General features: G+C 42.3%; 1 protein-coding gene across 3 annotated transcripts in view; it reads left to right on the top strand.

The window, feature by feature from the left end:
- Positions 1-50: 50 nt before the first annotated feature.
- The window catches only part of ACADSB (acyl-CoA dehydrogenase short/branched chain), a 46,098-nt gene continuing 33,389 nt past the window's right edge, over positions 51-12,759 (top strand). For 2 of the 3 annotated variants that reach the window (XR_014253291.1, XM_082424345.1), the window contains exon 1: positions 51-206. Coding sequence is in view for 2 of the 3 variants with exons in the window: in XM_082424345.1 (XP_082280471.1) it covers positions 165-206 (42 nt within the window). In the remaining variant the exon portion in view is untranslated. The remainder of the gene's footprint in view (positions 207-12,759) is intronic. The other variant, XM_082424346.1, reaches the window with a different exon arrangement.

Genomic DNA, 12,759 nt, shown 5'->3' with positions numbered 1-12,759 from the left:
AGCTGTTTGTCTATCTCGGCCTTCCGTAAGGGCTAGGGGGCGGGACAAGGGAGTGTGTGTGGGCGGGGCTCTGGCTCCACCCGCCCCCAGGCATTGGTGTGCGGCCCGGAGGCCGGCCTGAGCCGCTTCCCGGGATCCGTGACGGCGCTTGTCCTGGGGCGCAGATGGAGGGAGCCACGGTTCGGCTGCTGCGCGGCGGCGCGCTGGTGAGTGCGCTCGCAGCGGGCGTCTTGGGGGCCCCGGATGACCTTGGCCTCGGCAGCGGGGTCTTCCCCTGATGGGACTGGGGCGCTCGGTCCACGTCGCGGGCCCGCGCTTCCCTCCCTCCGCCGGGTCTCTCTCAGACCCCTCACCGCGGGCCGGCCCCGACCCTGACCTCTCTCCAGGCCTCTAGCCGAGCCGGCCTTAGTTTCTGTAAGGAGGACTGGGAGTGGCAGCTGGTGAGAAGGGGGCTAGGGGCTGGTCTAGAAGCTTCTTTGACGGAGCAATCACCTTGCATGGAGTCGGAGAGACACAGCTGCAAGATATCTTTTGCAGGCCATTGGGTCCTGAAAGCTACCGAGTCTTGAATCTTTCGAGGCATTTTGTAGAGATGTCATTTCGCTGATGTCGCTTTTCCCCAATGGTTACATTTCACCGCCCAACTCTGCCCCAAAAAGACTGTTGAAATATGAGCACAGTCTCATTCTGTGCAGTGTTCGCTCGTCCTCCTTTCCTCCGCCCTGCTCCAAAGTTAGGAAGGGACCTCGGACTTGGTCGGAGTTACCGGCCAGAAAGACAATTTCCTCTGCCCCTCATCTCACAACTGGGACATTACATCTTGCATGGTTAGGCTCACCGTAGCACTGGGGAACCCTTTCCTGTCTCACTTCTTAGAACTTGAACTGAAACCTGCCTCCCGGGAATATCCAGTTGTACCTAATTCTGCTCTCCGGACCTGCAAAAACTGTTGATTCTTGCACAGCTCTTGGCGTCGGGTTCTCATTACACTGAACATTCAGCCCTTCATCTTATGGCATGGAACCGTCACACATTTGAATACATTCCCCTTTATCGGTACACTTTATGGGAATTTTCCCACTGCTGGTTGTTTGCTTTTTATATTTATTTGCATTTCTCTTTGATGAGTTAAAGGCTCTTTGCTGTTTTAGTCTGATGCCCAGCGGCAAGGTTCTTTTTGTTTCATTAGAGATAATTAATTTAGAGATAATTAATGTTGTTTGACTCTTTTACAGGCTTGGGGTATTAAGGAAATTAGTAAAATCATATTAGTGTATTGTTGCAAAGAAATACGTTTTTATGATTACTGTTTAATACTATTTTATAACTGTTGTGTAATAGTTTAGCAAAGAACGTTCCCCGTATTTCACAATTTGAGTCCTTCTTGTTCTAGAGCTAGCATTTATTGACCACATACTGTGTGGCAGGCATGTGCTCGGTGCCCCACCTGTATCATCTCATTTAATTCTCACAACCATTCTAAAAAGTGGTTTAATCTTTCAGACACAGAGGCTCACGCTGAAAAAGATTAAGTGACTTGCTCAAAGTCACTCAACTAGAAAGTGTTAAAGCTGGTGTTCTAACTCTGGTCTGTTTCTAAATTTCACATTCATGCACTCCTGCCTCCCCTTCCTCAGAGATATCAAAGACCTGTTGTTTGGAATTTTTGGTTTTATTGTGGCTTTCAGTCTTGCTTAGCTTTTAGAGCTCTTTTGCATAAGTTAGCAAATGTGATTGATGGCATGTTGCCTGTAGCATAGTGGTTTAGAACACGAGTTCTGCAGGCTAATTGCTTAGGTGTGAACCCAGGCTGTCACTTCCTACTAGTATAATAATGGGCAGCTTACTTAACCACTTTGGGTCTTAGTTTCTTGATCTGTAAAATGGGGAGAATAATAGTACATATACCATGGGGTCGTTGTGAAGATTAAATTAATTCATATGTAGGTATGAATCACTTAAAATAGTGCCTAGCATAGAGTCAGCTGTCATTAAACGTTAGCTTATTATTGCCATGCATGAGATATTGCCAGTGCTAAATAAATAGCTTGGACAGGTATGCTTACAGGAGGTGGGGCTTGAACTGAGCGTCAAAAGAAAGGATGTCTTAGGTTTAGGTAAAGCCGCAGAGGAATGAAGATGCCAGGCTAAGGGTTGTATAAGCAAAGGTGTAGAGGTAGGAGTATACTCTGCTTGTTTGAGGAATAATTATGCCAGGATAGCTGATGTGATACGTTTGCAGAGGGTTGGAATGAATTCAGCTGGCAAGACCCTATCATGTTCAGGGGTTAGGTCCGTACTTGTTCTTATAACAGTGCGTGTAGCCCAAACAGGGTTGCCCACAGTCACGCATAACAGACCTTTTGTTTACTAAAACACAATCATTTATAATGTTATTACTCATCAGTACAGAAATGACAGTGTTTCTTTATAATTTGTTTACCATCCTTCTTTCTCTCTGGTGCCGGGAGGACTAACCATAAAGGTCTCATCTGGCAGCTGTAAGATTCTCTCTCCTTTCTCTCAGGATCCTCGAATACTCCCCCTATCTTGGGCTCCATTTGTCTTGATTCCTTTTTTCCTAAGTGCTAGACCAGGGTTTCTCAGTTTTGGCACTATTGACATTTGAGGCCAAATAATTCTCAATTGTGGGGGGCTGTCCTGTGCATTGTAGGATGTTTAGCACCCCGGAGTTGTGACAACCAAAGGCAAAATTGCCCCTGATTGAGTACCGCTGGCGTAGACCTGTACTATTGTGTGCTCCAGAAGGGTGGGAAGAAGGGACCATTCTCCTTACAACCTGGTAAAAAACTCTCAACCTATTTGCTGTACCCAGTTTGTGGACTCTACGAATTGATCTTCAGGATTCCAACAGGATCGGTTGAGATTCTGAGGTGCTGTTTGCCAAAGAGTTTTACAAGCTAAATGGTCAGTAGCTTGCAGAAGGAACTCAAAAGCACAGATACCACTTAGACCCATTTCAGAAGTTCACCTGTGGTGTAATGAGGCCCTCAGCTAGGGCGATACCACTGACGGTTAACGAGGGAGATACATTAGTAAAGAAAGACTTGAGAAGAGTTGATAATTACCTTGAGATGGAGGAATTAGATGGACTCCACATTTTCTAAATGGAGTGGCTAAGTGATGGGCAAAGATTGGGATGTCTGGAGGAAACGTAGTTTAGGGGGAACAGAAGGAAAATTAATTAATTCTCTTTTACACTTTAAAAAGTGTCAGTAACATGTACCCCTGGAGAGTTTTGGAAGCTGGGCAGGAGGAGGATCTGGAGACCAGCAGAAAAATAAGAGCTAGAGAAGTAGGAGACAGGCAAAGCCACAGATGAGTGATGGGGCATCTGAGGGAATGAAAGCACAAGAGGGTACAAGTCTGAACCTTTGGAGTACATTACAGACCATTCTGGGTAAATGTTGAAGAAAGGCAAAGCAAAAGGAGAATAAATGTAGGATATCAGAGGAGGCTTTGTGACAAACATGCTTTATTCAGAATTGGAGCAAAAGAAGGAGAAGGATATTTCAGTTCTTTCTTAAGAGCAAAAGTACAAGCAGAGTTTGTGCCGTGTAAAGGAAACAGCCCAAGGAAAGCAGAGGCAAGTGTTTTTTGAGAAGTTCAAAATACAGCCCCCTAACCCAGGGTCACCTTATGGAGATACGGATTGAAAACTGAGGCAGCGTGTGAACTTGGTCCATTGAGGCGTGAAGAACAGCTTGAGGTTCTAGGGCTCCCTTGACTCAGTTTGGTATTCACCTGGGGGCACTGGAATACGCCACACCTGGTCTGGAACTCAGGTGTCCTTACTTCTATCTTAACTGTTCTTTCTGCTACCAGCCTGGTTTCCCTGAAAAGGAGGGTGGGTCAAAGAAATTCCCAGTACCTGGTAAGGTATTGGACCCAAGTTACTTGCACAATTAAAAAAAAAAAAAGTTCATTAATAATCCCATCTTTGGGCTTCCCTGGTGGTGCAGTGGTTGAGAATCCGCCTGCCAATGCAGGAGACACGGGTTCGAGCCCTGGTCTGGGAGGATCCCACATGCCGCGGAGCAACTAGGCCCGTGAGCCACAACTACTGAGCCTGCGCGTCTGGAGCCTGTGCTCCGCAACAAGAGAGGCCGCAATAGTGAGAGGCCCGCGCACCGCGATGAAGAGAGGCCCCCGCTTGCCACAACTAGAGAAAGCCCTCGCACAGAAACGAAGACCCAACACAGCCAAAAATAAATAAATAAATAAGTAAATTTAAAAAAAAAAAAAAAAAAAAAAGAAAAGAGCCTCATAATAATAATTAAAAAAAAAAAATAATCCCATCTTTTAAGATTCCTTTGGAAATGAAGAGAAGTTAGTCTCTGGTTTCGTTTTTGTACACTGGTAGTTTGGGAAAGAGAACTTGCTGACTTGGCTAAGGTCACACGGAAGGCAAACAGGTCTCCTTTATGCTGGTTCCTGGCACTGTGCCCTGTCTTGGTTTATGTGGCCCACTCCTGAGGCAGTCTACTATTCTTCTAGAAGGTGGTGATATTGTTAGGAACTACTAGTGGCTGGAATGAGGAGCCTGAGACTAATGGAAGGGAAAGGTTACCTGTTTAGTAGTTTTCGAGAACACCTGAGAACAGAAGCTACTGTTTCGGGAGAAAGGAAGCAGGGATTAGAGAGATTCTGGTGCCAAAGTTTTGGCTCGGGCATATGAAAACAGAAACGATCAACCTTTTTTTGGGGGGGGGGTGGTGTGGGCTGCGTTGGGTCTTCGTTGCTGCATGCGGGCTTTCTCTAGTTGCAGCGAGCGGGGGCTACTCTTGGTTGCGGTGCACGATCTTATTGCGGTGGCTTCTCTTGTTGCGGAGCACGGGCTCTAGGCACGTGGGCTTCAGTAGTTGTGGCTCGCGGGCTGTAGAGCACAGGTTCAGTAGTTGTGGTGCACAGGCTTAGTTGCTCCGCGTCATATGGGATCTTCCTGGACCAGGGCTTGAACCCGTGTCCCCTGAATTGGCAGGCGGATTCTTAACCACTGCGTCACCGGGGAAGTCCCAGGATCAACTTTTAAAATCTAAAGTCAGGTATGCAGTACTTAAGTCAGATCTTAAAATGGACATCCCAGGTTTAGTCAGAATTCAGTAAAGTTTTGCTTAGGAGAAGACTGGGAGTCCCTGAACTGTTAGGGCATAGAGAAATAAGCATTGTGTAATTTACTGAACAAAAGAACATATAAACCCTGAAGGATAAAACAGCATTAATAAGTATAGGGGAGGAAAACTGTTCCCCTTTTCCCTTCTAGGTTCTTTAGCTGGTCTAATAATTAAATTGGCATGACAGATTAACAGGAGAAAAACTAATTTTGTACTTAAAGGAGCCCATAAAAAATAGAGACTCAAAAAAGTGACCAAAACCTGCAGCTTTTATGCTCTTTAGACAAAGAAACAGTACATTTGTGAAGAATTGACAAGAAAAAGAGGTTTGGGCTTGGGGTAGCTAATTAGTGAAGAAGTAACAAGCTTTGTTTATACAGCCTTCTACCCTCCTGGTCCAGGGAGAGTACCTTTCACAGGGGAGATTATTTCCTGTTTTCAGGGGGGACAGAGGAGGTCAGTATCCTTCTTGCACTGCTATTTCTTAAGTATCTTTAATTCAGAACGATCAGTGTAGGGACTTCCCTGGTGGCGCAGTGTTTAAGAATCAGCCTGCCAATGCAGGGGACTCGGGTTCGAGCCCTGGTCCAGGAAGATCCCACGTGCCACGGAGCAACTAAGCCCGTGCGCCACAACTACTGAGCCTGCGCTCTGGAGCCCACGCGCCACAGCTACCAAAGCCTGCGTGCCTAGAGCCCGTGCTCTGCAACAAGAGAAACCACCACAATGAGAAGCCCTCACAACTGCAATGAAGAGTAGCCCCCGCTCGCTGCAACTAGAGAGAAAGCCCGCTCACAGCAACGAAGACCCAACGCAGCCAAAAATAAATAATTAATTAATTAAAAAAAAATGATCAGTGTGCCAAAGTGGCATATTTAGGGGTGGCATATTCTGCTCCCCTTTATAGGCAAATCCTCATCACACCTCCTCCTCCTCCTCATTCTTTGCTATAAGGGAAATTTGCTTCGGCGTGACTCTGCCTACCTCAGCACCTAAGGCAGTAGGAGAAAGTGTGCCAGTGTAGTTCTGACATCTACTGATTACACAATGAGCCATAGCTGTCAAATCTAAATTCTGTATTAAATATTGGCCTATTGCAGAACTGTTTATATGCAATGTTAACCCTTACATCCACGGAGCATAAAAACATCAGAAAATCACTGTTCTCATTTTGCTTAGGTTAATTACCCTAAAGCAGTAACAAGCAATGAGCATAATTAAGCACATTGGTGTTTAATCTCGTATTTATTATGTAAAAACTTGGCATGAAGGACCTTCTTTCTACTACTACTTCCTTTTTGGAATACCTCCTAAATATATGTCTTTTAAACAACCAGTACACAGTATTTGGCATAAAAAATAAAATGTTTAAGTATTCATTAATTCTTCTAAATCGTTGATATAATTCTCATAAGCCATACCAATTCCTATAATTTTAAAGCTACAACATTTGGTTTCTCTAATTTTAAAGGAATTTAATTTACTTTTTTGGGTGTGGGGGAGGAGTGATACAATTCTTTAAAACTATTTATTTTCAGTAGATAATTGTAGAGTCTCATGCAGTTATAAGAACTAATACAAAGAGATCCTGCACACCCTTTATCCAGTTTGCCCCAAATGTAACATCGTACAAAACTATAGTACAGTATCACAACCAGGAAATTGACATTGATGCAAACCATCAATCTTTTTCAGGTATCTCCAGTTTTACACATAAATTTATACACTTAGTTCTGTGCGGTTTTATCACATGTATGCACCACTACAGTCAAACTACAGGACAGTTCCGTCAGCACAAGTAGCCCTTGTTTCACCCTTTTATAACTACACAACAGCCCTACTCCGCCACCCCACCTGTTTCTAACCCTTGATAACCACTGATCTATTCCCCACTTGTATAATGGTATCATTTCAAGATTATTAGGTAAATGGAATCATGTATTTGTAACCTTTTGGAATTGGCTTTTTACATTCAACATAATTATTATGACATTCAAACAAGTTGTTGCCTGAATCATACTTGGTTCCTTTTTATTGCTGAGTAGTATTCCATTGTAAAGGAGGGGAAAACTTCTACTCTCTTGGGTTTAGTGTGTGGAGCCTGCAAATTAAACTGACAAGACAGATTAACCTGAGGAAAAGGTTTACTTGATATGCATAGGGAAGCCAACAAAAGAAGTAGCTTCATTAAATAAAGTTAAAGGTTTATATACTTAGTAGGGAAATGGGAGGGGGGAGAAATTGATTCTATGGGAAAAACAAATAGGGTTCTTTAGGAAAGACCTAACAGATTTTTGAACAGATAGGAGGTAAGAAAGTTGATAACAGTGTTTAAGTATGACTGGTCTTTTCCATAAAACCCCCCAAAAGGGGATTTACAGTAGCCTCATTTCCCAGTCGTTGCTCCTTTTAGTCAGATAAGAAGACTTTTTTTTTGCATCTGTTGAATCTCAAATGTCTTCGGCTTGGAATAATCTTTATTGGAATCTGAGGTTCCATGTGGGTCCCCATACCATGATAGGGACATGCCATGGTTGCTTAACCATTCAGCTATTGAAAGACATCCAGATTGTTTCCAGTTTTTGACTATTGTGAATAAAGCTGCTATGAACATTTGTGTGCAGGTTTTTATTTGAACTTAAGCTTTCATTTCTCTAGGATAATACCCAAGAGTACAATTACTGGGTCATATGATAACTGCATTTTTTAAAAAATAAATTTATTTATTTATTTATTTATTGGCTGTGTTGGGTCTTCGTTTCTGTGCGAGGGCTTTCTCTAGTTGCAGCGAGCGGGGGTCACTCTTCATCGTGGTGCGCGGGCCTCTCACTATCGCTGCGGAGCGCAGGCTCAGTAGTTGTGGCTCACGGGCCCAGTTGCTCCGCGGCATGTGGGATCTTCCCAGACCAGGGCTCGAACCCGTGTCCCCTGCATTGGCAGGCAGATTCTCAACCACTGCGCCACCAGGGAAGCCCTAATAACTGCATTTTTGTAGGAAACCACGAAACTGTTTTCCAACATGACCCCCTACCATTTTACATTCCTATCAGCAGTGTATGAGAGATCCAGTTTCTCCTCATCCTTGCCGGCAGTTGGCATTGTCAGTAATTTTTTTATTTTAGCCATTCTGATAGGTGTGTAATTATATCTCACTGTGTTAATTTAATTTTAAAATATTCTTTAGTTTCCAGCAACTTGGAGAATGGTTATTTAAGCTAAAAGATCCTTCTTTGAGTATCTTACTGTTCAAACAACAAAATTCAGCTGAATAAATTTTAAAGATTTTATTGGCTTTATTCCACAGTTCATGAATTGGGCAGCATTCCATCTAGTAAACAGAAGGAAGCTCCAAAGAGCTATACAAAATAAAAGACTTATAGGCAGGAGTGGGTGGGACTAGGAAGTTGCTAGCAGAGAGATGATTGCGGCAAAGTCACCTTCCTTTAGGGGACGGCAGGGTCTGTCAAGCAGATGACCTCACTAGTGCCGACCAGGTAATTCCAGATTGACTGGTCTAAGAGTCCACTCCTGGGAGGAGTTGAAACTAATTAATTTAAGTATTAAGTCTGGTTTGGTGATGTGGGCTTATTTAGCACAAGTGATTTCATTTGGGGCGTGTTGTCTTTTTTTTAACATTTCACATTTAATTATAACGTAATATTATTTTACCTTTTCTTGATCTGTAAAGTTGCTTCATTGTAAGAGGACATTAAAAATACCATCAAAATGTGCTTACCAAGAGTGAGCACTCTAATTATCTAGCTCTGGAATCATCATATGAGCTTTTTGGACTTCTTAAGTCAAAAAGGACTTAGAAGAAAAATTTTGTTCATGCATCTGTTATCTTTAGCCTATATAAAAACTCAGATTAAATGTAAAAATAGAGTGCATAAAATTCTAAAAATAAACATGCGTAAATCCCTTTATTAGAGTAAGGAAGGTCATCCTAATTTAAAGCTGGAGGCCATCAAAGAAAGGTTAATAATTTTGACAACATAAACATCAAAACCTTTTGCATGACAAAACAAACTACACGCAAAATCAAAAGACAAATGACAAAGTGGTTGAAAAAAATTTGCAACTCCTCTGTCAACTTAAAGAAAAATGCACAACATGAGAGTTGTGAGTTCAGGGACTTACTGAGGACTAAACCTGGGAGATAGCCTCTCAGTAAGTAGCTCAAAACAAACTGCCAAAAAGGTAGGGGAGGAGCCAGCATATATACGAAGGTTTCAGCTGGGAAAGACATGCAGTCAAACATACATCTTGATAAAAGACTAACACTAATCACAAGGAACAAATATCTCAAGTTAATGATTCTAGTGCTTTTTTTTAATGCACAGGAAGAATCTGGGGTCATTGAAATTCTTCCTGAGATAATATATCCATCTAGGGACCCTTTTGTAGAAAGCACAGAGTGCTTCATTGAGCCTGCAGGTTTAAAAAAAAGTCTGAATTACGTTTAGGGTGCACTCTTGGTGGGAGACTACAGTGGGTTGCGACTTTACCCTCGTATAACTGGATGCTGAGGGAAGCTCTTTGTGTTTTGCTCACACCTGTCACCAAAGAGCTAATTTCCTTAATTTATATTGAGCTCCTAGAAATCAATAGGAAAAAAAAAGAAAAACTGAATAGGAAAATGAGCACAGGACATGAATAAACAAAAACAGAATTAGAAATGGTTCTTAAATGTATGCAAAGGGGTGCAAACTCGTAAATGAAAGACAGCTATAAGAACACTTTGTGATACAATGTTTTTTTACCTATGAGATGGATGCAGAAATCAAAAAATTGGCCTACAAGCTGTTTTGGCAAGATTCTAGGGAAACAGGCACCATTATATATTTGCTAGTGGGCGTGAGAATGGTTTAACTGCTACGAAGGACAATTAGAGAAAATTTGTCAGTATTTTGAATTTATTTTTAACATTGACAGATTTCCCTCTTCTAGCTTGTGCTACAGATGTGAAATAATGTACATCAAAAGTTATTCATTGCAGCATTTTTTTAGAAACTTTTTACTATGCATTATGTAATTAGATTCATAGGAAGTTGCATAAATACAAATAGTAGAGAGAGGTCCCCCCTATCCATCACTCAGATTCTCCCATGGTTGTATCTCAGTAGTACAATTATTGAAACCAGGAAATTGATATTATTGTAATGCCAAGGAAATGATAGCCCACCAAAGTGGCATGAAGATTACTCTAAACCTAAAACATTTGACCATTCAGCAGCCACAAGAAAGAAACATTATGTAAATTTAAACAAAGCCTCCTGAAAGTACATCTGTAGATATAAAGAAACTGTCTTTTCTCCTATAAATCCATTTATTGTCAGTCATTTCCTATCCCCCCACCCAACCTCTACCATTAGAACCTAAGGCAGTAGAGAAGTTTTCTTCCCAAGAAATGTGTACATATAGTTCTATGGTATTTTATCACCTGTAGATTTGTGTAACCAAGTCCACAATTAAGATACAGATTGACATTCACAACAAAGAGCTCCCTTGTTACAGCATTACTTATAATAACAAGGGGAATTGTGTTACATGTTAGAAACATCTCCAGAATATATTGCTACATGGGGAAATAAATAAATAAATAAATAAAAGGACCAGAATATGGTACGGTAGTGTGCTCTCTTAGAAGGACCAGGAGGAAAATAAGCAACTATATTTCTACTTGCTTCTGCTTGTATATGAAGAATACCAGAAGGATACATAAGAATCTCCCCTATCCCCTATGGAGGATGTTGAAAGTGGGCTGGATGGGAAATAGGACAACAGCTTTTTTGAACATAGTTACCTGTTCAAACCAAAAAGTTTTAAGTAAGACAACTGGGGGCATGGTGGAGGGGGAGCAGGGAAGGAGCAGTCGTGGATCATCTACCTTGGACAACAAGCGAATACTTTGGCTTTTGAAAGTTATAAGGGATGGACATGAGTCAAGCATGTAAACACAGATTCCAGCTCATGCTACATATGAGAGTCACCTGTCAACTGAAAAAATGTACAACGTAAAAGATGAGAATTCTGTTTTATTCAGCGGACATTCTGAGGACTTCAAGCTGGGGAGACAGCCTCTCATCACTCTGAGGGACTGCTCCAAAGAGGTAAGGGACGAGCCAAGATATATAGGGATTTTTGCAACAAAGACCGGGTGGTAGGAACATCAAAAGATTGCTGATAATTAAAAGAAAACCAGACATCTCAAGTTAATGAATTTATCACTTTTCTATGTATGGAAAGATGCAAGAGTTTTGGGCACACTGAAATCATTCCTTTGATATGCGCCTCATCTATCTGGGGCCAGTATCCTGTGCTCTCTCCTCCTGAGTTTCCTCAGGGCTCACCGATGGAGTGGCTGTAATGTGATGGCTTGATGGCTGCAACATCCTTTGTTTACTGATTTGGCAGGCAACATTTTTTTTTTTTTCACTCACACACCTCAGGGAGCATTTTAGAAATGCAGAAGCCCAGGCTTCATCCTGAGTCTGTTAGATCAGAGTCCGAATTGGTGGGGCTGAAATCTTTTACTCTAAGCTCCCCCAGGTGATCTGGGTATATAGCCAAGAGCGGCAACCCCTGATTTAAATCTCAGGGGGACTTGTTTCAAAGACACTAACAGAGTCATTGGTAAAAGTTCCCAGGATAAACTAGTTTCTTTAGTTTAATTATGTATAACTATATTTTGCAGTTAGGTTCTTAAGAAGTCCATAAAATTGTTCTGTAGTGTGATGCTGAACATATTATTTAACACCTACAGCTAGCATTTTTAAAAACAAACCTACTTTGAAAGCCCAAAGAATATGTGGTTCAGGTATTTATTCATTTTAAAACATCGTAACATCAAAATTTTTATTATTAAACATTTCTCATAACACAGGTAAGTGTGGGAAATAATATAACTGGCACCCATTTCCACACAACCTGCTTTTGCTGTCTTTTTTTTTAAGAAATAAAACAATTCTGACATAAACCCTGCACTTCCACCCTCTCCACAGAAGTAACTTGTAACTGGGGCCCAGCAGTGAGGCCAGTTTTGGATCACAGGACCGGAGATCAGACAAAAGGTAGCTGATCTCACTCAGTTTATTGCACACAATTAGAACACAACACGAGTTAGTCAAAGTAGGGAAACTAGGCAAGGGGATAACAAGCCCTCCCAGGAGAAGTGCGGAAAGGAGATGTCTCAGCATGAGTGGCAGTCCTGGTCCAGCAGCGGGTGTGGAGACAAGCATGGAGGCAAAGTCGCCTTCTCCAGCAGGGCCTTCTGGCAGCGTCCATCTGCAACAGCCCAGCAGCGAGGAGTCGGGTCCTCCAGCCAAGAGCCTTCAAGTCATCTCAGTGTTCTTTCTAAGGAGTCGGCCAGTAGGTGTCATGGTCACCGTGCCCAAGGGGTCTTGTCTCCAGCAGTTGCTCCTTCTGTTTCAGTGATGTCTTTCCTCAGGCTTTACCAGACAAATTCCTCAACACTCTTAATTTATCACACTAAGACGTTGGGACTCCACATTTTCTGCCATGACTCAATCTTGACTTACTGAACATACCTCAACTCCTGTGAGGTTCACACAAGGTGAGTGGGAATCCTAACACAAGAGAAATCACAACATAACGACACTCC

Source organism: Balaenoptera physalus (assembly GCF_965194825.1).
Source record: "Balaenoptera physalus genome assembly, chromosome: 14".
Lineage (NCBI taxonomy): Eukaryota > Metazoa > Chordata > Mammalia > Artiodactyla > Balaenopteridae > Balaenoptera > Balaenoptera physalus.
This window is presented reverse-complemented; position numbering and strand designations above follow the sequence as displayed.